The sequence below is a fragment of the Egretta garzetta genome, unplaced genomic scaffold, assembly GCF_000687185.1.
Source record: "Egretta garzetta isolate BGI_Z169 unplaced genomic scaffold, ASM68718v1 scaffold539, whole genome shotgun sequence".
NCBI lineage: Eukaryota > Metazoa > Chordata > Aves > Pelecaniformes > Ardeidae > Egretta > Egretta garzetta.
Genome location: NW_009260760.1, coordinates 469623 through 497135, shown reverse-complemented (window position 1 = coordinate 497135; position 27513 = coordinate 469623). Strand labels below are relative to the sequence as shown.

Sequence of the window (27513 nt, the reverse complement as noted above, 5' to 3'; positions counted from 1 at the left end):
AAGAGAGGCATGTTCACTTGCCCTCTTTGCGACCTGTTTCATATTAACGCAGCCCTATACTTTGAGTACAAAGAGTGAATTTTGAAATAATATCTGAAAATACTGTAGGGGTAGCACATGGCTACTCTGGTCTGTAAAGGAAAGGACCTGGCTTGTAGAAGCCAGAAGCATGACTGGTCTGATAACAGTTTTCTTGCTCCCACATTAATAACCTCAAGCCTTAAGAAGTGCAGTACTGGAGTTGACCATCATCTGCCTGGTGTAGTACTTTCGGTTACAGGGCTGAGTAAAAACTTCCCTAAGGATCTCAGCTGAGCTTTGTCAGAACCAAATGAAACTAACTAAAAGAGCAGCAGAGGAGTATTTTTGCATGCAACCTGTACATAGAATTACTTTTCACTGATAGTATGATAATTTATAGGTCTCACCTCATGATAAGAAAACGTATCTTGTGGTCGGAAGCATGAAGACTTTATTGTTGAACATTTCTCTGCTTAATGTTGGAGATGAAGCATATGACACCGTCCTCCACATCCAAATCCCTAAAGGTCTTTATTTCATCCGAGTTTTAGAATTGGTAAGAACAAAAAAAAAAAATCTGTCAAACAGTAATCCTTTGATATTTTTCTTTTTCAGCCAGACATTTTTTAAATTGTGTTGAGTTTCTTTAGATACTGAGAACCTACCCCCCCCCCAAAAAAAAAAGCTGGCAAAACTCCAGTTTTTAAGTTCTCAGATTTCTTGCTACCTAAACCACATGCAATTTAATCAATACAGGTGACTTAAACCATTTCAATAATAGGTTGTGATGGTAACAACTAAAATTTAAAAAAATGGTTTCTAAATATATTTCAAGGATGTTACTGCTACTTGTCTGACGATCAGGTTTTCAGTGATCACAAAGATCTCATTGAATCTGCTCGCTTTCACAGATAGTCCTATGAAGAAGTCACAAATCCAATTTTTCTCTCTTTCTGCCTTTTTAAAATAACTACTGTCTGTGTAGAATCCCCCTGACACCTTCCAGAGACTGGCTTTAAACTTGTGTGGGTCTGGGTCTGATGCATACGTCACTATGAGCAAACAGAAGATGAAGTAACAGGATACAGCAATCAATATAAAGTAGTCGTGAATAAGATGAGTGTTCTGTATGTTTGCATCAGTGAAATAACAAACACCTAGTTCTGAGAAATACACACATGCTAAAATTGGGTGGTTTATGTAACTTGAAATGTCTGAAGAAAGCAGTTTATTTTAATCATTAATAATTTGTCCTTTATTTTAGGAAGAAACCCAGATACATTGTGAAGTATTAGATAAAGAAATTCATGCAGTGAAACTAGAGTGCAGCGTTGGTTACTTATACGTAGATCAAAAATCAAAGGTAAGCTATGTATGAAGTTCCTAGCTTTAAAAACACCCTAAATATGTTAGGAGGATTTTCGGGGGCAGGGAGGGAAGAAGCTTGTTTTTCAGACTATCTATCTCCTTCATTCCCAACTAACATATTTTATCATGTTGGTACCTGAATCTCTCTTCTAGTTTTAAAATTAGTTGCTTAAACTCTCTCTGGAATAATTTATTCAGGGACAGCACTGTTGGTATTAGGCATCAGCTGATTGTGCTTGGCTTCCTAGACAAGTGAGCTGACTAAGGCTATGAACAAATGTGTTAGGTCAATAGAAAGGCAGAGGAAGACACAAAAAGCCAGCATTTTCTTGGCTCTGAATTTTTTTAGAGCAGGAAATTCTAAATTAGGTTAATAAAATGTTTTTATTTAAACTGTGTCAAGACACACTATCATTCGATATAAAGGAAATTTTATTTGTTCTACAGCTGGATTTTAGTTTCCTCTTGGATGCAAGCTCATTTACCAGAGCAGAAGACGACCTCAACATCTTCATTAATGCTACCTGGTAAGGTCTAACAAAAAATGCTCAATGAAAAATATTACTAGCTTTGGAAAACAGAATGGGAACACTGGAAAGACTTAGCAAAGCACAATTGCAAGAAAGCACATCAGTTGCACGTCTGTAGGGTAAGGGAAAATAAAAAAAACCAGATAATAGCTATTTAAATAATGAGCAGGTTTCTGTCTGTATAAAATGTTCCTTTTATTTTTTTTTTACTGCCTGACATGTTGTTACCAATAAAATATTTTTGTTTTAATAAGCCAAAAGATCCGTTTAGTATTTGTTTATAGAAATAATGCATAGCATATGAAGATGCATTCAATACTCATTTTTCTCTCATTGTGTTTTTACAGTAAAAACGAAGATGAGAACATGTTGCTGGATAACACGCTGACTTTAGATGTACCTCTAAAATATGAGATTGAGTTAAACACTCATGGGTAAGTAAGTCAGCTATTGCTATACCTGCACATCCATAGAACTGCTGTCTTGTTACTATTCTAAATTCCCAAAGCTTTTAAGCAGAAGCATGACGTAGCTGAGAAATCCTGGGAATGAGATGAGACCAATGATATCTATAGTGCTTCAAACTTGTCTCTTAACAGACTAATATTTTTTATAGAAAGAGGCATTTAATAAGAGCACAGCAGATCTGTGTTCTGGGGCATTCATGAAGCATAGTGATGATTCATGACTTTTTCTGATTCATCTGCCTTTTTAAAAGGAAAGAGTAGGAAGGTAGAGGACTTCTACTCAGTGTTCCTAGATTTACTTCAATGCAAACTGGTGTATTTTCTTAGAACCAATCTTACTGGAGATAGCATGGAGCAGAAAGTTATACTAATGAGATATATATAGCAATTCTATTCATTAATAACTTCTAAACCATTGTAGATTTGTATCACCAGCTTCGTTTGTTTATGGAACAAATGAGGAAGATTCACCAGCTATGTGTATGAAGGAGAGTATCAACTTCACTTTCCATGTAAGAGTTTCTCTTTGTAAACCCTGTTATCCTTGTTTTGAAGGTTAGTGCTTAGATTTCCAGTGTATCTAATGACACTCTGCACAGTCAGTAAGGGAACTTTTTTAAGAGTACAGGGGCATGATGAGCAACTTTTGGGCAGTAGTGATGGGAAGTGGCTGTTAATAATCCCTCTTTGAACACTTTTTTTGGGTTGGATGATCTTCCACTGAACGGTCAGAGAAGAAATACTTGGCACAAGCAGGATTGAGTGGTAGAGCAGTTCTGACTTGCCACTTCTTCCATTGAGAAACACTTTAAAAGGAATTATCTTATGGTAAGCAAAGGGGACTCCTTATAAGAGGATCTACAGGTATCAGATTTGTCTCAAATGGATTAAAAGCAGGAGTTAGACATTAATCTCTCCCAGTTCCTTTTGCATATTCTCCCGGAAGGCAGTCTGTATGACCTCAGGGTAGTCATTGCAGATTAGCACTACTTACTCTGCATTCAGAGAAGTGAAGGGTTCAGTAAGCCTACAGAATGAATTAAGGTAAAAGTTACAACTCCTAGCAGAATCCACTTTCACGACAGCGTTAACAATGCCGGTGCTACCCCATTCTGTGAAGTTTTATGTATTTATGCTTTATATAATATTTTTGTTACTTAAATAGCTACCACGAATTAAAGCTTTAAGTGTGTAACATTCTTCCCCACAAGGTTATCAGTGCAGGACCAAGCATGGCTCCAAATACAAACTTAGAGATAATGATACCTAATGCATTTCCACCCAGTGATGTCAAATTATTCAACATATTGGACATCAAGGTAAGCACAGGTTACTTAATATCATTTTATTAGCTATATGAAAAAAAGAAACAGACCATAGCAGAACTAGGTACTAAGTATGTGTTCAAGGTGTTAGCTATGGTGAAGCCGAATGAACAAGAATAGGAGATCTTCAGCTCCATGTGTTTTAAAATTCTGAAAGTAAAATTTACATTCCTTTTGAGCTTCTTGCCTTTCCGAAATCTGTATTCTAATTATTATCTGATGTTTAATTTCTAACAGTGATGATGTTGTTTTATTTACAGACAACAGTGGGACAGTGCTCCTATAATAAATATCCCAGAAACTGTAATGCAACAGAGAAGAATGAAAATATATTAAAGGATGTTGTCACTTTCTTTTCAAAGCCTGCTAAGAGACAAATGGTAAGGTCTGCTTTTTTTGGTATCAGTGGGAAATAAATGACTGTATGAATGAGGCTTAAGACAACGGTGTGTCTTACATAATGAGGTCACCACAGCAGTCTTCCAAGGATTTGTGGTGGGGCCTGCAATAAGCTCAGCGTAGGCATAAGTGACTTTAGTGAAAGAGGTGAGAACTAAGATGAGAAAGTTGATTAATGACACGTCACTGCAGTCAGTGTGGATGACAGTCACCTACAAGGAATTGCTGAAGGGTTATGTAACTGAATGAGTGGGCAAGCAGCATGGCAGATGAAATTCAGTAACAAATGGAAAATTATGCATGTGGGAAAAACAGCCTTAATTTTAATTACATGACGTATGCAGATAAAATATTCATTGCCCTTTCCACATCAAAAAAGTGCCATCAAATGTAACTAATAGGAGCCGGGTTAAAAAAAAAAACAACAAAAACCAGAAGTAGTATTCATGGTAGAACTTCTAACTGAAGGGTGTTATGAATGCTAAAAATAAGTGAATTCCAGGGGAGACTATACAAGTTAATGGGACTGAAAGTCATTAAGAGTTATAAAATACACGGAAATCACTTTTGGCTTGGGAAGTTCTTACTAAAAATACTTGGGAGGCTGGGAGAATATCGTACAGGCCTGGCCTGTTCAAGCTCATCCCTCTGTACCTGCTTACAGACCCTGCTGGAGATCAGCTACTTGCCTATGTAGTCCAAACCAGAATTGCTATTCTAGTGTTACATTTTTGAGGGTTTGTTCTCATAGAAATCTCTCTGTCCTGCAACTTGTGTTTGATAAAGTACAATTTTGTTCAATACTGTCCTGGTTTTGGACTTGAAAGAAGCTAGACATTTTAAAATATGTTAATTTGGGACGTTAAGTAAAGCATGTTTCAAGGAACATCAACCAATGACTGACAGGCATCCTGCACTAGAACATCAAATCAGACCTTAGGCATTGCAGCCTTGGCCAAAGAATACAATCGTGTACAGGCTTGGTTTTTTGTCTTCTCCGAAGCTGATGAAGCGGTGCTAGCTGTCAGTGTACAAGTGTAAGGATCAATCAGTTATACTGTTTATACTGGATATCATATAGTCATCATCATTTATAATTCTTTATAAAAGCTAATTTGAAATAACAGTGTAAAAAAACCCCCAAACCAAAAATACCCCACCATATAACCAAACTATGACAATTGTTATTTTTCAGTCTATAAAAAATTTGAATTTTTAAGAAAAAGGACCTGTTGTTGTCTGTAACAGTTAGGTTGGTCCCTCATACTATTCCTTTAGCACCTATGGTTTGGCAGGGGTGGATGACAGCCTAGAGTTACACCCTGGCTTTTCAAGAACAAACATGGATCTTTTTATTTTACTCTGTTCCTGAGTGTCTTTAATACCTTAGTTTTAAATTTATCACCTTAATGCTAAAGTTGATAAACTTAAGTTTTAATCTTTCCCTCCCTTCTACAGTACTGCATGAAAAATGACAGCCTTTGCTTACAAATACATTGCCAGCTTGGAAACATGGAAAGTGGAAAAGAAGCAACCATTCAGTTGCATCTGGAGGCTACTCCTTCGCTTTTAGAAATGGTAACACATGAATCTTTCATACTTGAGGGGAATATTTCAAGGCATTGAAAAAAAATACGTATTTTAGATAATCACTTTATTTTATATGTTGTATTGCTTTGCCTGTTCTGGCTGGGTTATGTAGGATTGGGATTTAATTTCAACTCATAATTGTACTTTTCTAAGAAAAGCAGCATGGATGTGGACTTAAGTAAAATCCAACTGGGCTTCGTTCCAGCTGCTGGTACTAATTTGTTTTGTGATCAGAAAAAGGCACCCTTGTGTGTTTGTGTGAGATTCTGTTTCCGTGAGCAGCTGTGTTACCGTTTTTGCTGGGTAGGAATTAATGTGTTGAAGTTATTTTTTAAGGATGGGATTTTTTTTTTTTTTTTAATCAGGATGATGCATCAGCATTGAAGTTTGAAGTAAGAGCAACAGCCTCACCAGAAAAAAATGCAAAAGTTATTGAACTCCACAGGGACAAGCAAGTTGCATACGTAAGAGTTCTCTTAATGAATTTGTGATAAACTTGTTAAAGTAGAAAAAACAACAGCAATTAGAATAGTGGAATTCAGTACATATCTATACACAGTGTTAATTACTTAAGAATGTAATTAATTTTCCTAGTTTGTTCTAGTATCTTTCAGAAGAAAGGAAAAAAAAATCAACTAGCACTAAACTTACTTTCTGCTTTCCAGGTCTATTTGGAAGGAGTGCACCACCAGAAGCCAAAATACCATGTTACTGTGCTCATTATTGGAATAGGCTTAATAGTTGGTGTTACCTTGCTTTTGCTGCTGTCATTTCTATTATGGAAGGTAGGTTTTCAGCATTTCTCAGTTGTTCTGTAGTCAGGAATTCACACCATTGGGGGATCTTTGGATCTGTTAATGCAGGTTAAAGGACAAACAATCTGTCCTTTCAAAAGATACATAATTCCTCCTGTAGCTTGTGTTGTTTCAAAATACCGCTCCATTTTCCTTCATTTTTTCTCCTACACATTCTACGTCTTCTGTTATTCAACACCACAGACCCCTTGCCATGTTTTATAAGGCATCTCATGTGTGCAAATGATTTGTATAATTCAACAATATCAAATGGATCATTTTTGTGGGATGATGCTCCCCATTTAATGTCACTTGGCACTTGCAGACTATTAGTCATCATCATCGTTTCATGCCAGAATAAAACGTTTAAGATTTTAAACTGCAACATAAATGCTAAAAAAAAATCCTGTGCATAAGTAAAAAAAGAAAACTATGAAGGAAGCAGCTTCTCTGACAAGCGATTAAGAGATTAACTTCTTTACCTACATGCAGACTTCATCCACCCATCATTTTTCCCAGGGAAGTCAAGCGATTAAGAGATTAACTTCTTTACCTACATCATTTCTTTCATCATTAACTTCTTTACCCATCATTTTTCCCAGGGAAGCGTAGAAATTAAATTTAACAGGAAAGTTTTATTACAGTTTCATATTTTTAAAAAATACTGGATTCTGTGGACTCTTACGGTTCACAAGCCCACACGTCCTTAATACTTGCGGGAAAGTATTGGCCTCCCAAAATGTAAAAGAAAAAGCAAACCAATTTTTTTGATTGATGAGTGACACTTGATTACTTGGTATGACAAAGCAAGGGCAAATACCAATGTTCGTAAACAGCATATATAAGCATTTTATTTCAGTTCATCTTTTATGGTTTAGGTTTTGTAACAGAGATTTGCTGACAACAGGTTCCAAAATTATGTATTTCAGATTGGCTTTTTCAAAAGGCAATACAAATCTGTCCCTCAAGACAAGAGGAGAAGAGACAGCTGGAGTTTTACAAGTGGGAACAAAGATGACTAAAATGGCAAATAAACATTTGATTTTAAAATGAAGAATTTAAGATTCGGGTTAATTCACAGGAGAAACATCAGTGACAAGAAAACTGGTCTTGAGCTCACTCGCTCTTCCAAAATACACCTTTATTTCCTTGAACTGTACGGAGGACTACACATTAGAGTACTGTTGTTTTTCTAATATGGAAACAGTAGAGCAGTTTGAAGTCTCACAGTAACATCTGAAATGCCATATAGATACCTGGTTTCAAACAGACAGAAGAACACTAAAGATAAAGAGAAGAAGAATTACTTACTGGAAAGAAGAATTTCTAGAAAGTAGTAACGTTTGGCCAATCCTGGAAAATAAGATCTCAAACACATGAGCGTGAGTTATTCTATTAATTTTCACGTTTCAGTGATCTTTTGATTAGACATTCAAGAAGAAGAAGAAATCCTCCCTCACCTTGATTTGGCAGTTCTACAAGGGTAAATTAGCTTAAACCACTCAAAGGACAGTAAGTAGAGCGCACGGATGTAGAAAACCGCTGTCGGCAGCTCTCTTGGGCTTCTGAAGGTAACCTCGTAAGCTTTGGCTTCACAGGCAGAGACTTAGACACCCAGGCAGGCCAGAACCAGGAAGGTCAAAGGTGGATTCAGAGCAGGGAAGGCTGTGGGGTAGCCTGGAGCTGCAGCACAGAATCCTCTCTCAGCTGTAGAAAGAGTAATAATGTATTGGAGATCTGAATTCATGGCCATCTTTAACGTGGTACTTGCAAGCATGAGAGAATGAGTTGGTTCATCCTTACCTTGGATATTGCTGATGTGATGTTTTGGACTTCTCCAATGAAATATCTCTACATGGGGTGTTTGTTTGTTTGTTTTTTTAAAGCAAGTATTTATTTTTATTTATTTGAAGATTTTTCTATAGTACTTAGCATCATAGTATTTAGTACTGGCATTCTTCCAGGACCTGGGGGGAAAAAGAAAGAAAAAAAAAAAATAAAAAAAAGAGACTTCACGTGATGACAAAGCAGAGCAACACGTACCCAAAAGACTCCAAATGCCAACCTCCCTGGGCCAAATTTTATCTTTAGCTGTGCCACCCTTTACCTCAAAGTACTTAACAAGGAAGTCATTTGGAGAGCTAGCTTGGATTCTTGTGACGTTTCCAGATGAACACCATCCAAACAGGCATCTGCAGCAGCCGCTCACTCAGCGGAAGGGCAAATGACCGAACAGAAATATGGTTCAAACCACTGCTCTGCTACTACAGGAAGTTTCTTCAACTAGATAAGTTTGCACTGCCACCTAGCTTTGGTGAAATAGTACAATCCAGGGGAAAAAAAAAAAAAATTACTTTGCTCCCCAGTACAACTGGAGAATGTACAGCTTCTTCAGCAGCTGAATTTGTTGCAACAGCAGTACGCAAAATGGCCTTCCTTGCCGTGCCTTTGATGTCTTTCTGAGCTGCAAGGAGAAATGAATGCAATACGTACATACAGGGGAATTAGCCTGTATCAAAAGCGATACAGAGAGCCTTCAACAAGCACGTTCGCTATCGCAGTGTCTGGTGCCATAAAAGCCACTTTGTCCACAGATTCTAAAGGTATCGGGGACCATTTCTTAATTTCCTTTCACTTCATTTGATGCCAAAGATGTGCATTGCTCTAAAGTAGTTTCTCTCTCAAAACCTTCTGCAGTGTAAAGACAAATGAATGTGTGTATATTTTTAAAAAAAAATAAAAATCAAAATAAAATATGCAAAGAATGAAACATTTTCTTGCTAGTCTATGAAAATATGCACAAAATGCTTATCTTCCAAATGGCTTTAGTGAATTTTTGCACTTTAACCAAAATACCTTTGAACAGAAACTAGTCTGATGTGAGAGCATAGTGTGAAAAATATACCTCAAATACTGGAAGAAGCAGTAACATTCTTTTTAGTGCAAACAACGCAAAGAAGTGAAACTAAAGCATTTTATTTATCTTTGAAATAGTTTACGTAAGTGTGACAATGTGACATGTTACATGTGACAATGTCGCCTTGGGAATTGTATGCTTCCTATTCAGACTTTATTATTAACATGTAAATGTTAGCTGCCTGTTCTTAGGATATGAACCAAAATTTATTAGCTTTTATAAACACAGTTGACAAAAAAAAATGAATGTACGTTGTCCTGATGGGGGCAAGGTTATAAAGTATCATGCAATTTCATTGTATTAAAAGGAACCCCAACATGAATGCTGCTTGTTCTCTAAGTTCAATTGATTTGTTCATTTTCAGTTATGTAATAAAACCCGCTAAATCTACTAAATGTAGCTGGAATCTCCTCCTTAGACAACTTCAGGAAGTTTAGTTTGAATTGTCTTAACATGTTAAAAATATTTGAGGTGATACAGGATCAATTATAGTGGTTTGACCAGAGCCTACTCACTGCGACTCAGACCACAGGTACCAGCTGAACGGAGAGGGTGCAGCTGGGCATGAGGGCAGCCAGGCACCAGCACAGGGGTGCAGAGAGGTGGTGTCGTCTCCATCCTTGGAGGTGTCAAGGCCAGACCGGATGAAGCCCTGAGCGACCAGATCTGATCTCACAGCTGCACCGGCTCTGAGGAGGAGGTTGGACCACAGCCCTGGCAGGGCCCCGTCCAGCCCAAAGGGTGCTGTGATGCTGATCCTGTGCTGCAGCCATGCATGCCAGTGCAAAGAGCAGACCTAGCTCTGTGATGCCTATAACAAATTGCCTCCAAAGCAGGCATTCGGTTCGTTATGAACTTGGCCTTTACTGTTGGCCAGGTTTGCCTGTAGAAACTACCCTAGATTCCCAACAAGTAACAGCTCGCTCTTAGGAGACAAATAATCATCTGAAACACTTTAGGTGCAGGAACTTCTTTACCTTGTGTCTTTATCACAGGTAAGAGGTTTTCACAAGTAGTATTAAAAAAAAAAAAAAAATCAAAAAAAAAAAATCAAGTAAGCTATTGCAGCTGAGATACTCCCATGTAAAGGCTTAGAGCTTTGACTTAACAAACATGTAAGTGACTGGATTTCACATTATACTTGACCACTTACTGAGGAAAGACCTTAAAGCAACTCCTTCCAGCCTCAAGACAGCACAGCTTTCATACCATTATCTGTCAGCCACCTTCTGAGCGCTTCATAGACAAGTGAACAGGAAAACATTCGTTATCCCCATGGTCCGGCAGACAGACAAACGTGTTGGTCTGCTACCTTTCATCATCTTGGAGAAAGCCAGTTCCCAGAAAGAGCACGGTCTTAATTTGCTGTCACCTCAAGTAATTATATTAAATATTCAATAAGTTACCAAATACCCCAAACACTCGTAAAAATTATGCTTGTGCCCCATAAAGAAGTTATAAAAATTTAAGTCAACTCTAAGTTATTTATCATAACTTTATTCTCAGCAACAACAAAAACTATGCTGAATATCATTACAGTTTTAGGATAAATATTTAAAAAGATTTTATCTATTTTGTACAAAGAGTAGTCTTTAAAATACATTTCAAAGAAAAGCCATATAAGACATCAGCATATTCTTTTGTATTACTGTTTGACTAGAAACAATTTGAAAGCAAATACATTAAGGCAACATTAAAAAAATACCTAGAAATGGAAGTACTTGTTTAAAAAAAAAAAATAAACCTGGATTTTGCCACCGTTCTTCAGCATGAGGTGGTACCACAGCTCCACTCACCAGCTCTGCTGAGCTGAGTTACCTGACAACATCGGTAGCATCTGCAGACTTTGAAGTATCTCATACTATGGTTATTGCAAAAGCTAGAATAATTTTAAAGAAAACACCCCAAATCTCTTCTGACAGACACTTCTTGAACCCCAAATTTATAAGAGACCAATACAACCAGTTTTCATTTTTTTGTGTTAAGCATGACAGTTTCTTTACAGTTAAATACAACCTGATAAAAATATTTAACTTGATAAAAACTTTAAACCAGAAATACTATAAACATCCCGGTTAAGCTTCTGCTCCAACAACTGCGTTCAGCGAGTGGGAGACGGGGCCAGTGGAAAGCTGTGCATCGGGAAGAGGATTCTTTGATACAGAACTTGCAGTCTGTCCCTCCCTGCTAGATGCAACTGCACGTTGCTTGGGAAGTCTCCAGGTCATCAGTGTTCACACCATAGAGATTAATAAGTTGAGGATGCACCCTGTGAAGTGAGGAGGTCAAACTTTACCAATTTCATTAACTTGTGCAATGGGGGTGCCACTTTTTTTCTGGAGGGGGGTGGTGGGGTGAGAACAAATACGTTAACTGCTCTATGGAATAAAAATCAGGTGATTTACGTTTTGACAATTCCTACAAGATCAACTTTAGCAGTATATATTACATATCCTATACCATGATCTGCTTTTCCCTTGCATACCAGCCAGTTACTCTGAGCTCTGCGCCTTCAACTCATCCTGCGTGCGCTGCAGAGGAACGAGCCCCTGATAACCCTCCGGTTCCCCTACGTATTCCTAGTTTCTTCCTCCGACCCTAGCTGCAGAGATGACTCTCAAGCAGCACCAAGTTTCCCACAATTGAACAACTACGTGTTTTTGTTAAGGTTACACACAGACTGCTTTCCAAGCAGGAATCCTCATCGCAAAAGGAGCTCCTCATGGGAGCCACGGACCTTTATGTACTTCTGTTCTCCTCTAAGAAACAGGAGGGTAAAGCAGGCAGAAGGAAGAGAGGAGGTGGAGCTGGAAGCTGATGAAGCACCAGAAAGGCAAGGCCAAGTGGGTCACGACAAACCTTTCTAAAGATGGGCACAAGGAAAGAGGGCAGGGGCCCCAACAGCGGCAAAGGGGCCCGAGCGTGCAGTGCCCCAAAGCAGGAACCAGTGCTGTTCTTACAGGATTTACAACACCCAGGTTTGATGCCAGCTGTATTATGTACATTTAAGATGGCAATACTGATCTGTTACAGGTATATACAGCCCATAAACTGATCCTTAGCCTTACCGGACATGAACTTCTGACGCTTCTTTCATTAAGTCTCCATCTATATTCCAGGGGTAATTTCCTTCTGCAGAAGCAGGACTCAAATAGGTATTTTCTTTGGCATCAGGCCCACTCTTAAGCCTCGGTTGTACTTTTACTTCTTGAACTGTGTAGGTCTCAACAAAGGGAAAATTGAACTAAACCAAACACAGATATATATTAAATGAAGATGAAAGATACAGGTGGTAGCTTAGCAACAAACTGGATTACTTGAAATTAAAAAGCTTGCTTTTGGTGGGTTTTGGTTTTTTTTTTTTTTCGGTCGTCTTAAGTAGATGGGAACTCAACTCTAGCTTTGACCGCAGGAGGCATTATATAGTCCAGCTAGCATTTACAGATGAACGTGCTTTTTGTATCCTAAATATTCCCTCAGAAAAAAATGGTAGCATTCCATTTCCATTCCCATATCAGACTTGCTCAGTTTACAGGTGAGGTGGTGTATCTGGCACATGCCACAGTGGCACAGGATTTCAGAATATGTGAAGAAAGTCCAGGCAGATCTTTTCCTGTGCTCTGTTCATCATTACCAGTAATCCTGTCCTAAATGAGGCTAGGTAGAACTGCAGTCAATGGGCATCTGAAGTTTAAAGGGGGGGTCCGCATCCCTAATTTCTAAATACAAAGGTAGAGAGAAAAGCAAAGCCTTCCTCCAAAAGCATAAACTATTTCCTAAATACAGCCGTTAGTGGTGTCACGTGGAACTGCCACCCACCTCTCCCCCAAACTCGCTGACTGTGGAACGGTTGTCTAACTCAAACCTAAACCTTCTTGTAAAAGTTGATTTCACATAATCCTGAAACCTTTGAAGGAGGACGGGTACGCTTAGGCTATGCGTCAGATATTCGGGATAAGGAGAAGGCACTCCGCTTGCATGCTTATTTTTCTCTTCAAAAACAGAGTAACGACCAAAATTTTGAAATGCAGTCCTGCAAACATTGGTAACTAGATGGAACGCATCCCTGCTAAAAATCGGTGTTCATAATCCACTGCCACCACATAGCACGCAGTGACCTGCTGAAACCATGGACTTTATCTATTTCCGACAAAGAGTTGCATGGTGCCCCCCCAGTCTGTGTTCTTGATCTCTGCACTACACACAGTTTAAACACAGTGTGCTTTTCCTTTATTGTGGTGAAAGGACTTTATACCCATAAAACTATGGCACAACACAAATACAATTTAAACCACAACAGATGGGCTGAAATAGGCTAATCGGTATTAGTCTAGTGATTTAAAAAAAAAAAAAAATCAGATAAAAAGGGGACTAATGTATTCTGACAGGAAGCTAAGTCTCCTTATGAGGATGCTAACATTAACTCTTACAGCATGTCTACCCTCATGATTAACTGTTCTTTTTATAATCACCAGGAAGAAATTAACAGTACCTGATTTTTTACGCTGGCATATCTTTTCAGATGTTTTACAAACTCTGTTCGAGAAGTATTTTGTACAACAATAAGGGCCATGCTTCCATTATTCAACCTGAAAAGCAGACCAACTTAGTTCACAAAAGTAAATTCATTAATTTGGAAGTTTAACAGCCTCTTCAAAAGTCTAAATTTAGGGGAAAAAAAAAAAAGCTAGCGAGAGTAAATTAATAGAATAGTCTCAAATATTTTTGCCAAAAAAAGCGCCCCACCCCACCCTCTATAGATCAATATAAACTAGACAATTGAGGTTATTTAGCATCTATATATTTATAACATGCACTGTAATAATAAAATTGTACTCCCTTATCAATATCTAGAATTTATTGAACATAACTGATACAATTTAAAAACTCCTGCTTTTCTACATAACAGATGATTTTTAACCGTCAGGGATCACAAATTTATCTTTACGCTTTTCTCCCCAGCAAAGTATAACCCTTACCACAAATGCTGTGAGGCAGAGCTTTACCAAGAAACCATTCCCATGATGCATGCAAGCACGTCCCCATCTTAGCACCCGGTGCGGACGGGTTCCTTCACCTCCTCCATCAACACTCAGGCTGCCCTGACAACAGATCCTGACCGTCCACTGTGCTGCTATTCAAGCTCTCTTGGCAATTCTCAGTACAGCTCTACTTACACATTTCACAAAGTGCATAAAAGCTAAAAGCTGAAGGGAATTTTGTACAAGATAAAACAGTCATAGAATAGAGATTAATCAAGAAGAGAACCTACAGTGCAGATGCACAGTGGTCCTAGGTATCCAGTCGCCACTGATATTTTAGCGTCTTTGAGAATTTGAGCTGGGCAATGAGCTATTATCAATTCACAGATTCCTTAGCGCGACTGCACCCTGTCGCAGAAGCTAACAACCCCAATCTCAATGCGACCGTGCCTAAGCCCTGTTTAAGTTACAGAGACAAATGAGTGTTCAACAAGAGTATCTGATGAACATGACAATGACTGCTGAGACTGTATTTTATATAGAGATGATGTATTTCATATTTTCTGAATATATATGCATACATACCTATATATTTATTTATTCAGCATGTATGCTTGGAAAATATATTAAGAATATTTAAAAAAAAATACTTCCAACCACAGATCTCTCCCCACTCCTACCGGCTACTGAACAACTGCATCAGGAATGTTCTGGGACTAGGATACAGCACAGTCTAGGAAGACAATTTTTACATAACCTTTAAACAAGTCACCTGGCATAGCAGTACTTTGCTTATTTAGAAAACAGCAATGGTGAAATTGAAAAAGTTGCCTCCTTATAATATTTGCTGCAATAAAAGGGCACAGCAGGCTACCAGGCAATGAATTCGGCACTCTGGCCTTTTATCTTCAGAGACGACTAAGAATTCTCATTAATTCTCTTGGAAGTCCAGTCTGCACCGAAGCACAGCACCTATGCTGTGAGAAACAAACGTCCTGCATGGCTCAAAGGGTGCAGACAGTTAAAGGTATCTTGACACGTTTCTGCAAATTTAGACTAGAATAACTAGAGTTACAGGCAGTGGCCAAAGCTTTCATTCCACTTTGGATGTCTTCACATGGCAAAACCCTCTTGGGCAGAATAGGAGAGAGTGAAGAAACGTAGCTGAGTTTAGCTGATTCTTCCATAATGAGTCTTGAGTCTCTGACAATTAGCGCAACGTTTGTGTTTCCCGTATCGAAAAGCCTTGCAGGCAAGATGCTATTCAACATGAGAAACGAAGCAGTGTCTGAAGAGTCTGCTCTTCCTACCCTACTAGTGGACTGCATTCCTCAGGTTATTTTTAAAAAGAGAGGGGAAAAAAAAAAAAAGATTGTCCTTAGATGAAAGGGTAGCGGGACCCACTGAGCAACTACACTGTGGGAGAAACAGCCTCATTCAAACCTGCAATAATTGCATGGAGTTGTCATAAAATTCCCTGTCACTGAGAAACAGGTGCCAGAACAGATGGATACAAGAAAGCAAAGCTAAAAAAGATGAATTTCTTTAGTTCTTGTCAGAATTTTTCTACTGACTGGTATATAACACACTAAATGCTGAACAGAGTAAGTTCCTAAGAGGGGACGGCATCAGGGCACCATCCTGAGGTATATGAGGCTCAGCAGGAGCCCTGTAGCAAAGGAAACTTCTCAGTAAGAATTGAATGCGAAACATTTGTTTCTATGTTGTTTCCAAGAAGTCAAATTCTACCAGATCAGCCAGTAATTCTGAAAAAAAATACCCGATCAATTCTAAGGCACATCTACTTTCAGCTACTGACAATCAAATGAGACAAACCAGACTCATTCCATAAACTTCCCTGAGTGTTGGGTTTGGGTTTTTTTTTAATAGATGTACACAGACACAAATATACATGAGTTTCTGCATTCTTTTTTGAGGGAGTGTGTTGTATTTCATGTACAACTACAAAGTTTGTACTTGCTGTTCTGCTTAATCATCAACTGGATACATCCAGTACAAATTATTTATCACCTGGTAACTGTTTCGATCACCACAAAGCAGGCTCTCAACAATGAGCTAAGGGCAAAAATGAGTCAATGTCAATGACCAGATCACATACTCATTTGATTCCCAAAACCCTACACGTAGAAGCTGCATTTTCCAAGTTCAGGAGTTTAAAAAAAAAAAAAAAAAAAAAAAAGACAGCAGACAAGTGTGAATTACAGTCCTTCGTAACAGGAAAAAGTCATCATTTTTGCTGGCTGTAAAGCAGATGAGGGGCGCCTTTATATTTGAAAAAAATAAAATCCAAGAATGGAGTTTCTACATATAGCCAAATCCTATGACAGATGACTGCTCGATGACTACTACTTAAGTCAGACTTGCCAACTAATTTAATCACAGCAATTATCCACTCATTATTCTAGTTAGACTGCTTGACCTTATTTGCCTGATCCAAAAACTGATTACAGTTCCCGGGATTACTGAGTCTGCTGCAGTCCATGCTCCCTCCCCCATGCCAGAGGGTCTAGACTACCTAAACATGGGCTCATATTCTCAGAAAAGCCAAGGTCTTAAGGTAAGATGTCAGAATTTATAGACATGACTAATTCTCTAAACCCCTACTGACCTCGTATCAGGTGCCAAGCCTCTTGGTGCCATTGAACAGAGACAAGGGATTGCCATAATGCTCACATTCAGGAAGTGACCCTGAATTTTGTGCCATTGATCCTTGCTACCTAAATATAACAGAGTAATTCTATATTACTCCCATTGAACCAGCCACAGTTCGCTTTTAAATAATCATAAAAGCAAAAACTCACCCTTTTTTTTCATTTTCTCTTTCTTCTTTCTAGAAGGATGGAAATATGTAGGTAAAATAATTTAAAGTCATTTTAGCACATTTAAACAACACCTGCTTTAGAAAAGAAGCAGGATGTCAATGTAAGAAAGGATTAACGCAACTGAACAAACCAGTAACACTGAGTGGAAGGCTGCTTTGTAACAAATCCTCTACAGTCTATAGGGAACATTTTACAAAGTGTACAAAAGTTCACAGTTGTCAAAATAATTTTCTTTAAAGATTGTTTCACCTGATGATCAAATATGAACAAACTTAAGAATTTTTACAATTTCATCTTCAAAGATACGTATTTTTGTAGCTTTGGAATTGTTCCATTCAGTTTTACTTACCTGTCATTCTCATGAGAGTCTTCCTGTGGAATGTTTAGAGGTAGAAATGATAATTCACATTCCTCTGGCCTAGAAAAGTATTGATATTTACTACCATGCAAACCAATATTCTGACTGCTAGACAGACTTATCCAAGTTAAGAAGATTTTAAGGAGACGCTGAATATACAGAATTCACCTCCTCTTTAACTTGTAGGAGGGATATACATCACATCTGAGTTAAATCTGTCTGCAATTAAGAAGTCAATAGCTAACCTACTGTTGTCTAAACTACTGTTGTCTATATTTTTACCACATTAATTATTGCATTTTCCTCTCGCAATGCTAGAAAAAATATAACAGCTCATGGCATACTTGAGATCTGCCAGTGTTTTGAGAAAAGCAAAATCCTTCCGCTGACTGGAGGGCATCCAACGGTGTTTTTCAGCCAAAGCCAGAGTCCTTGCACCAAAGCCAAACATAGCTGAGAACCCAAACCGCAAGAGCTTGCTTGGAGTACTAAAAGTACAGACATCTACTGGTTGAATATGTCCTAAAGTTCAAAGATAAAGATCAGAAATTACAAATAACATCTGTATTTCAAACAGAACAAAACTTACCATTTCTTTTTCACCTAATTTAGCTGTGGGGAAAGAACTCCAGACTCCCCTCTTTAGGAAGTCCAGTTTTACCGATGGAAACCAGAATCAATCTAGGTACAATTAAGACTCTACAGAAGTAGTCATTTCAGAGAACAATGTTCAGATGCTTCAAAATGTTAAAAAAGTTATGGCAAAAATTCAGCTACTTCATCAGGATGCAAAGGGTCTGACTCTTAATGCTATTCAAATTTTCAACAATTAGTATCAAAGAAAATGTAATAATGCTACATAAATATTTGCAGCTGTTTCACCAAATATTTGTAACAACTGAACATTGTACTGGAGGAGATGTGGGAGCTCTTCAACATGGGTTTTAAATGTATTTATGTTTACAGTCGTAGAATTTAGACATCTAATTCTGTTCAAGATAGGGTATCTAATTTTTTTCCTGCAACAGAACCTGGGTGGTTTCCATTAGATGGAGTGTCTCTAATTAAAAAAGACAGTTTTAGATTTTCCCTGTACTGGCTTGTGGATTACTATTTAAGAAACAGATCAAAGGCTCTTTCACTGCTGACTGCAAGGTCTAGAAAACAGATACTCAGGAAGGACCTTCCCCATTGTTCTCTTTTTTTATTTAAAAAAAAAAAAAAAGTATCCTAAAGAAAAATTATTTTGAGAGGAATATTAACATTGCTCAACTAAGTGTTTGCTGTTTCCTGAGACCTGAAAATAAGGTTTGCACTAGCAACCTAGTTTTTCCTTTTAGCATAATTACATTTTCACATTCAAAGACCTATTTATTGTGCAGAGCAAATAGCACATGATACAGTTTTTTCTACTAGTAAAGCTTTCTTATGGAAACTGGTAATATTTAAAAGAAACACAGGCAGAGCTAAAAAGATGAATGATAGTTTCTCAGAAAAGTGACAACACCTTCCTGAACAGTCCAGTCCTAACCACTCCCTCAAGCTGAAAGTATTGTCGTTTTTTCCTATTGTCTTCAGCAGGTACATTCAATTAAAATAATCAAGTGGTTATGCAACCAGGCATTGCATAACAACACACAGGGAGTAACACTTTTCACACAATCAAGTCTGGAAAAGGTTACTTTCTGCATTAAAAAACCATCAGTAATAGGGCATGAATGCCAAAGTCTGACATTAGTCCATGGCAGATTTTAGTTACCAGGAGATGAGGTCCACGACCTTTGCTACTAAACAACAGTCAAAGAACCATAACCTTTCCAACAGACTATAAATCACGATAGAATCACTTGGGTTTAAAAGCCTTACAATATAGTTGACAGTGATACAGTATAATGGTATGCCTTTATTAAACAACTGGTTATGGCAAACCTCTAAACGCTGCTTCATTATTTAAAATCTGCTAATGTATGTAAAAATATTTACCCATTACAATGTGCAACGTTGCAGTCACTGCATGCTTAATGCCATAGAGAGTGTGGGCCAAAATATTAGTAGTACCTGTAAAAGCGAACACAAACTATTGTAAAAATAAGAGAGATACAGAATAGCAAGAAAAAATATAGACAACATTTTTTGAATTAAGAAACTGAGACATTTACTGCATTGTCCAAAAAAAAAAAACCACCAAAAAACCAAAAAAACCCCTCCCTACAAATTACTTAGTCTTGGTACAGCAGAAATGCTGAATAAAACAAATTAAGACCATTTAAACTTCCAGAGGTCTATAAAATCCTCTCTGCAAATTCATTCATAAGTGCCATAAAAACCAATGGGGGAGGGAAGCTCTGTAAAATTTGCCTTTTTTCTTTTTTTTAAACCATCTCCCTAAAAATCACTTCTATACCTAAGTGCTGTACTAAGGAACTGTACTAAAAGGCAGATTATCTAACAAGATATATTTGGGGAATATTTTTAAGTTGGAAAAGTAATATAATACCCAGCCAGTGTAAAACTATACGTTTCCCAGACAAAACTCTACTAGATCTAGTCTAAGAGGCTGCTGTGCCTCTTGCAGGCCACGTTTTAGATTCTTAGAAACAATAAGTGAATAAAATTATTGCACGCCAGCTTTACATATGAGAACAGGTTAATGACTGACAAACGGAGAGAACGTAGAATATGATGTCTGTCTGACAAATTGTTGACTTGTGTTCAGTGCATTAAAATTGACCCATCATCTAACTTGTCTTTGTCATTGCCTGGACATCGGCAGACCAGTTGTACTACCAGTCACTGGACAGAAGAGATTAATTTATTTTGAAACAAAGGAATGAGTAGTAAATCATCTGGTAAATAGAAAAAAAAAACCAAACTCAAGAACTAGCAGTGTGAGCATGGGGTCGGAAGAGAAGAGTGGAAAACTACCTATCAGTTTGTAAAAGAAAGCAGCATGGTTCTGGGGCCCCATGTCTGGTGGTAATGGATGCACCAAGTCACTTTACCTGTGTAAGAAATATGGCTATACATGTAAATTTTGCCTTTCTGCTTTAATGTATAGGACATTGTGTATCTATCAGCTGACTTTTAAACAGCAATTAATTTTAAAAATCCTGAACAAGGAATGGTTGCATCTTTCCTAAATGGGTATAGCTTGAACAGAATTTCAAGTCAATTTTTCTCATTGATCACACCTCTGGTGTTTCTTAGCCAAGCAGCAGGACCATAGGATTCACTTCTGCAAAAATAAAGAACCAGGGCCTGTCACCAAACAGGCAGAATATTGAGCTTCTTCATATTGCTGACTAAGGGATGAATAATTCAATAACAGATTAATTAAAATAACAAAAATTAAAAAAGAACAATTTGGAACCTAACATTCCATAAAGGAGTAAGTTCAGTTAGATTTTCAAATCATTTTCTTGTTGCTTAAATTATTTAATGTGTTACAGCAGCAATAGACAATTCGGGATGCTAAATTTGCCTTGAGTTTTATGGAAGCATTTAAACTTGTCTTTCAAAAGTGAGGGAGAGAAGAGAGGAAAGGGAAAGACCATCACATTTCAAACAAGAGGCACTCAATATTTAAATAAGTGCTTTAAAAGCATCATGTACCAGACTGAAAAATTATGTTCATCTCAAAACTCTGCTATCTTTGATGTCACGTTAGTGGTAGAAAAAAAATACTAAATTTGGAAAGTCTGATGTACATAGTTACAAAGCTCTAAAGGCATCCTGTCATTTTTATTCAGGAGTATATGCTTCAATTTTTTTTCAATAATTTCTCCCCAGAAGAATTTGTAAAATAACTGGGAATCGTAGCTCAGTATCTCACAGAGCACCTGAGTAATTCAGTAATTCAGAATCATAGAGTCATTTAGGTTGGAAAAGACCTTTAAGATCATTAAGTCCAACTGTTAACCTAACACTGCCATCCCACCACTAAACCATGTCCCTAAGCACCCCGTCTACCCATCTTTTAAATACCTCCAGGGATGGGGACTTCACCACTTCCCTGGGCAGCCTGTTCCAATGCTCAACAACCCTTTTGGTGAAAAAATTTTTCCTAATGTCCAGCCTAACCTGCCCTGGTGCAACTTGAGGCCATTTCCCCTCATCCTATCGCCTGTTACCAGGGAGAAGAGACCGACCCCCACCTTGCTACAGCCTCCTTTCAGGTACTCAGAACCTCATGGAAAGCCTTCCTAACATCAGAGAGAGGAGCTCTGAGTCAGGCTCTTGGGGTTCCTACTATGCGAAGGAAATAAGTGAGGCACATTATTAAGATAACAGATACAAAACATTCTTTGAAGTTTACATCTCCAGTGCTACACAGAAGAAACCAAGTTATATAGAGTTTTATTCTTTGAACAATTTAAAAAAAAAAAGCAATTGCATTCACATATTTCTCAGAATTTTAGAGGTGACTATAACTATTAATTCCTTTCTCCTTTTCCTAAAAAAGTAATGTTTAAATAAACCCAGCAAATTGGGATTATGAGGTACTTTGAAAGAAGAATAAACTGACAACTTCAAAACCTCAATGCAAGTCTTCATTTTCTTTCTCCTCAAAGAAAGTTTCTCTAGATACACTAACAGGAAGTCCAGTTTATTAAGAATATTACATTTTCAATAATTTATATCCAAAACCTCATAACCAACAACTCAACTGAATGCAATTTGAACTTTCCTTTCTGTACAATACACATAAAAAAGAAAAGGCAAAAATGTAGCTCTAGATACCACTCACTATGCAAAACAGTGATTTTTTTCAATTCAGTAAACATAAAATACAGTTCTAGAAGGAAAATTCAGGGACAAAAAAATTAGCTTTGATCTAAAAAACAATTTTTCAGAGAATAATACAAGTATATGCCCAACACCAATTCATGTTTGAATGACTTACGACATTTAACCTCTGGATTCAACTAATTCTGCTTAGCCAGTAAAGCTAACTAAAGCAGTAGCTCAAAAATACTCAAATATTTCCTTCAATCACATTTTTCCAACTCTTATCAACTTTTATGGGAACCTCTCCAAAACAAAGGAAATCACACACACAAAGAGCAGATCGTTACAAGTCACGGAAAATTGTGTTTATTGCCTGTAAATTGACAACAGGGAAGGTGTTATTCTGAAAACATGTTTTTCTTTGTCACTGAAGATCAAGCTAATAAAAGAGCACAAGGCACACCTGAAGATCAGGCTTGGTATGTCTTAAACCTGGGATTGCTCATTTAAGTAAGAGTAATTTATCAATACAGATGGCAGCAAGATAACAAATGACCACAGCTGAAGTCAATACCAATCTTAATACTGACTCTAATGAGAGTTACATCTCATTCTTACTGAAGAGGACAGGCACAAGTGATTGCATCCTTCTCTTAAATCTGTGGAGCTCATTAACATTCCCAGAAGTAAACAAAGCCAAACCCTGCCCTTTCATGACTCCTTGGAAAATAAAGCAAGTTCTGTCTGTGTTCAAAACCTAAGTAAATCATCCACCCTTCCACAAGTTGAAGACCTAGAACATGCAGTTTTACAGTAGCAAGTGCCATCACCTTCTCTAAAAAACTCTTCATGTATGCCTAACAGCGTTGTGATCCCAGTAACAACTGAATAACGTGTCTCATTACTTAGGTCCCATACAAGCAGGATGCCACACACACACACACACAAAATATTATTATAAACAGAACCAAAACCATGAAAGTTATCATACAAAAAACATGAGAATATAAGCTTTACTGATTTAAGTGGTGATTAAATAATAGTGGGTTTAATGCTATTATTCATCTTCCCAAGTCACCTAAACCTTTTTCTCCTCTATCTAAGCTCAGAATATTATTTACCAATAACAAGATGGTTCCCCTGAACAGTATCATATTATTTCAGAGACTAATAACCCCCTTTGGTGCTCATGTATAGGCTTGCACCCCTCACCAATTACTAGCAGTCACGTTTTTAGATCTCGCTCTAACCACTCGATTTACTGTAAAAAGGTTTCACCCATACAACTCCAGCATCTCTGTCAGCAACATTTTTTTAAACAGAAACAAAGAAGATTTTATTATTCAAAAAATGTAATTCTGTGCAAAATATTAACCCATTTTCCTGACATTACAAACAACTTCCTACAACCTCCGTCCTACAAAACATGCAAAAGCATCATAGTAAGGACAAAGTATCTGCAGGTCATGTAAAGCATGACTGATGAAGGTACCAAACAGAAATCGTAGAGAAAAAAATTGTCCTTGGAAGTGCAAGCACTTCTGCAGTACAATTAACTTAATTAACCAGACAACATGAATATTCATAAGGCTGTTAATGTCTCCCCCATCCAAACAGATAAATGTGATGTAATGACTTCCTAGTCAAGCATAGCTAAAATTCTGATGAAAACTGCACCAACATTTTGGTTCTTTGCCTGAAATATCTCAGAAATTAACAGCCCCTCAGTAATATTTTATTTTCTGAATTAATTGGAAATCATGAATTTATTTAAATGAACCACTTAGGACCAAAAGGTTCCCAGTCATCAGATATAGATTGTCTCTTGTTCTGTAACAACTGGATAGCTTTTTTAATGTCCTTCCAGTTCCCCCTCCCCTTCCTCCCATTCCCCCTCCATACAGTTTCTTAGCAGTAGTTCCCATAGCAACAAACACTCTTGCTAATGGCCAGCAGCACAACCGCAGCCTTCCTCACATCTCATCCATTTGATTTGGACCAGAATAAGGCAGCTCAGTAGAGTATTTTAGTAGAAGACATGCTCCCCTCTGGACCTTTCCCTTCAGGAGGTAAACTGTTTCAAGAGCAGCTCCTTCCCATCAAGTTGGCCGAAACTTCAAACGCTGTCTTAACTACTTATAATAGAGGCGAAAACCAGGTTTCAAGCAACTCAAATAACGCTATCCCATAACACAGCTGCTATTTTTACTTGGCTGAAGAGTCCTAATAATTTGGTACAATGGATTTCGGGGGGCAGGGGAATTAATTGAGCATTGAATTCCACCTTCTTCATGTACACAAGTATCATACTTCCCTGTTTTCTCACTGCCTACTTTTTGGAATATCAATAATATGGCAATAAAATAAGCTATAGATCATTTTTCAGAACTTACTAAGGAGTTTCTCACACTAGCGTTCTATAAATTGTTCTCACCCTCTTTTAACAAATTCGGTGGCATTCTGTGTATCAAGCCACATGGCATTCTTTTAGGTTTACTAAATCCTTTTTGATCATGACATATTTGTCTTAAACTGAAGAGAGTAAGCACTAATGATGAGGCACAATGACCTAAGCAGCCCAAACAGCACAGTCAAGTGCTGGGGAGATTCCCTCTCAACACCATCGATACATTCACAACTAACTGCTAGAGTGATGGTCCAACTGCTGTACTAAAATTCATTTGCTTCATGTCTTACTGATTACTGTATCTTTTACCAATACATTTCCAAGATTTTAACTTGAAACAAGCTGGTGCAATCTTGCGTTTTTACAAGGAACTAGTCCCTGTCTTAATGCTGCTTCTAGAAGTGCAAAGCAAGTCAGAGCACTAAAAACCTGCTTGCTCAGCTGGGAAGCGACTTGCTCCTTTTTTTGTAGAAAATTGAAAACAACAATTTGCTGTTTACCTGGCTGCAGGAATTTTTTCCCTACTGGTTAAAAACCTTTGGGAAATTACATCAAGTAGTCACATCAACACCCATACCAGAGGGTAGCGTCCATTCAAAAATAAGCCTCCTCTCAAAGAGAAATGATTCATATACCAGTTTAGAATCAGCCCTGCCTGTATAACTCCAGCTAAGCCTCCTTGCCTGGCCCAAGTTATACTCAGAGGGACAAATACAAAAACTAGGAGAAGGGACACCCACACACACACACAGAAAACCCAACCAACTAACCAAGAAAACAAACAAAAAAACCCACACCACAAGATGCAAGTGCAAGTTAATGAAGGAGCAAGAGGATTTTTCGAGGTAGATGCATACATTGTCAGGTCTGTAGAAGTAAAAGAGAGAAAAAGCAGTTTTGTATGCACAGTGTATTTATTTTTTTAATATAATCCACAAAATGTATTCCTGGGATACCATTTAAAATAGACCCTAAGCACGAATCCGACTGAGAATCCTGCCAAGAAAACTAGAGACAGAAGCAAAACAGCATGGCTTATATTAAGGAAATTCTAGAAAACAGAGTTTTCATTTGGTATCATTTCTGGCAGCAAATAAGGGCAAAACTTGATCTTTGCATGGAGCAGCTGAAAATTATTTTAGTTTTCTTCTTCCTGAGCTTCTTCCTTTAGGCAAGAGCTCATCTGTGCCATTACTATAAATTATCATAATGATTTTAAATCTATTCATTTGTAATCAATCTAAATCACTAATTTAGGATATTTATTCAATAGCTGCCTTAAGTAACTGAAGCTCTAGCACCAAGAACTGCCTTTAGAAGCCAAAACTGTAAACCATGCCAGAGGGACTTAAACCAGGTGACTTGCAAAAAGTAACAGTACCTTTTAGTCTCACCTGCTGGTATTACTCCAAGAGGAACCGGTGCTCTGACAGGTGTTGTTATATAGTCTGTGTCTTTCCCAGCATCTATCTGGGCTTTAAGGAGTAGACCATGAGCAACTTCGCTGACAGATCCGTCTCCACCAACACAAACTACCCTGTTACAAAACAAAAATGCTAAACAGTTCAAAATAAACTCTTCCATAGCTGAGCAAACCAGTGGAAGGCAGCTAGCACACATTATCCACATAATGGTGTTGCAAATAGCTAAAACCTGCTCGTTTTTAAGAACAAGCTAGGGCTTCACTGTCAGATCAGTGAATGTTAACTAACAAGATACAAGCATTCCTTATTTCTGCTTTCTTCTATCTTAGTAGGAGTAAATATATTTAATGACTTAGTAAGTATTTCTTGCCTTAGCACACGTGAACCGATCAGATGGAAGATGCTCAAATGCCTCAGTAGAGAAGTTCTTTGAATCTTCTAGTGCTGACCCACACAAGCGCTCCAATGCTTTTTAACTGCCCATAGAATAACAACTCACCAAATATTACAATAAAATGAAAAATGCTTGAAAACAGCTAATCCCGTGCACTATGCAGGCAGTTGAGGGATTTAGTAAGGTAGAAAACCCTTGTGCCAGCAATCCTCTGCATGAAGGTACTTAATCACTGCTCTGGAGCATGTAATTAAACTCCCACCTGCTGTGGCTATAGAGAGGAATGCATTTGTCTGTAAAAGATCTGTTACAGCAAACGTCGTCTTTTTTTGTTGTTCTTGTTTATTTAAGTAACTATTAAAGTGATTCTCCAAATTAGTAAGGTCTGAAAGTTAAATGTTTTTAAGGTAAACACATTTTAATGATAAAAATTGTAATAGTACACTCCAAGCATTTACTATATAAAAGTCAGATTTACTTTAGGAGGCACTTACTTAAAATACCTTTTTTTCATATATCTATATGAATGCAATTGTGAAACTATGTACAATAATTCAACCAGACAAAACTGGTAAGAAAATATTCGTTATGTTATTAAATGTTCAAATTAAATTATCTCAGCTCCTTTAACATTTTTCTTCACTTCCTATTATTATTTCGTAGCTATTTTTTAATTTCTAAATTTTTAGAAATGTTTCCTTTATCTAGCTAAACGCTGCCCACATTTAAAAAAAAAAATTTAAAAAGAGTATATAGCAAAAGGTTGGAGCACATTTTCTTCCTGCTTGTAATCAGGAGTCGTGTCCAGTCTTTCATCTCATTTTTAGTTTAGATTGGTTTATTCCTAGGCTTAAAAGTTTCTGTCACAGCAGCAAAACCAGTTAATCTTTGTAGCCTGATAAATTGTACACCTGGAAGGATTTATGTGGATTGTGGGGGCTGTGTCTGTTGTTACTAGAAATAGAC

The 27513-nt window shown here is 37.6% G+C and overlaps 2 protein-coding genes across 2 annotated transcripts in view; one reads left to right on the top strand and one right to left on the bottom strand.

The window, feature by feature from the left end:
* ITGA4 (integrin subunit alpha 4) overlaps positions 1–9220 on the top strand; it is a 60667-nt gene extending 51447 nt beyond the window's left edge. The window contains exons 19-29 of the mRNA XM_035901444.1: positions 428–577; positions 1286–1384; positions 1837–1916; positions 2267–2353; positions 2808–2898; positions 3598–3705; positions 3972–4091; positions 5569–5688; positions 6066–6164; positions 6366–6485; positions 7424–9220. Coding sequence (XP_035757337.1) covers positions 428–577; positions 1286–1384; positions 1837–1916; positions 2267–2353; positions 2808–2898; positions 3598–3705; positions 3972–4091; positions 5569–5688; positions 6066–6164; positions 6366–6485; positions 7424–7516 — 1167 coding nt within the window. The 3' untranslated portion in view covers positions 7517–9220. The remainder of the gene's footprint in view (positions 1–427; positions 578–1285; positions 1385–1836; positions 1917–2266; positions 2354–2807; positions 2899–3597; positions 3706–3971; positions 4092–5568; positions 5689–6065; positions 6165–6365; positions 6486–7423) is intronic.
* Positions 9221–11584: 2364 nt separating this feature from the next.
* CERKL (ceramide kinase like) overlaps positions 11585–27513 on the bottom strand; it is a 65632-nt gene continuing 49703 nt past the window's right edge. The window contains 9 exon segments of the mRNA XM_035901432.1: positions 11585–11680; positions 12480–12655; positions 13904–14000; positions 17023–17131; positions 17216–17244; positions 17586–17654; positions 17939–18116; positions 19578–19652; positions 26124–26266. Coding sequence (XP_035757325.1) covers positions 11599–11680; positions 12480–12655; positions 13904–14000; positions 17023–17131; positions 17216–17244; positions 17586–17654; positions 17939–18116; positions 19578–19652; positions 26124–26266 — 958 coding nt within the window. The 3' untranslated portion in view covers positions 11585–11598.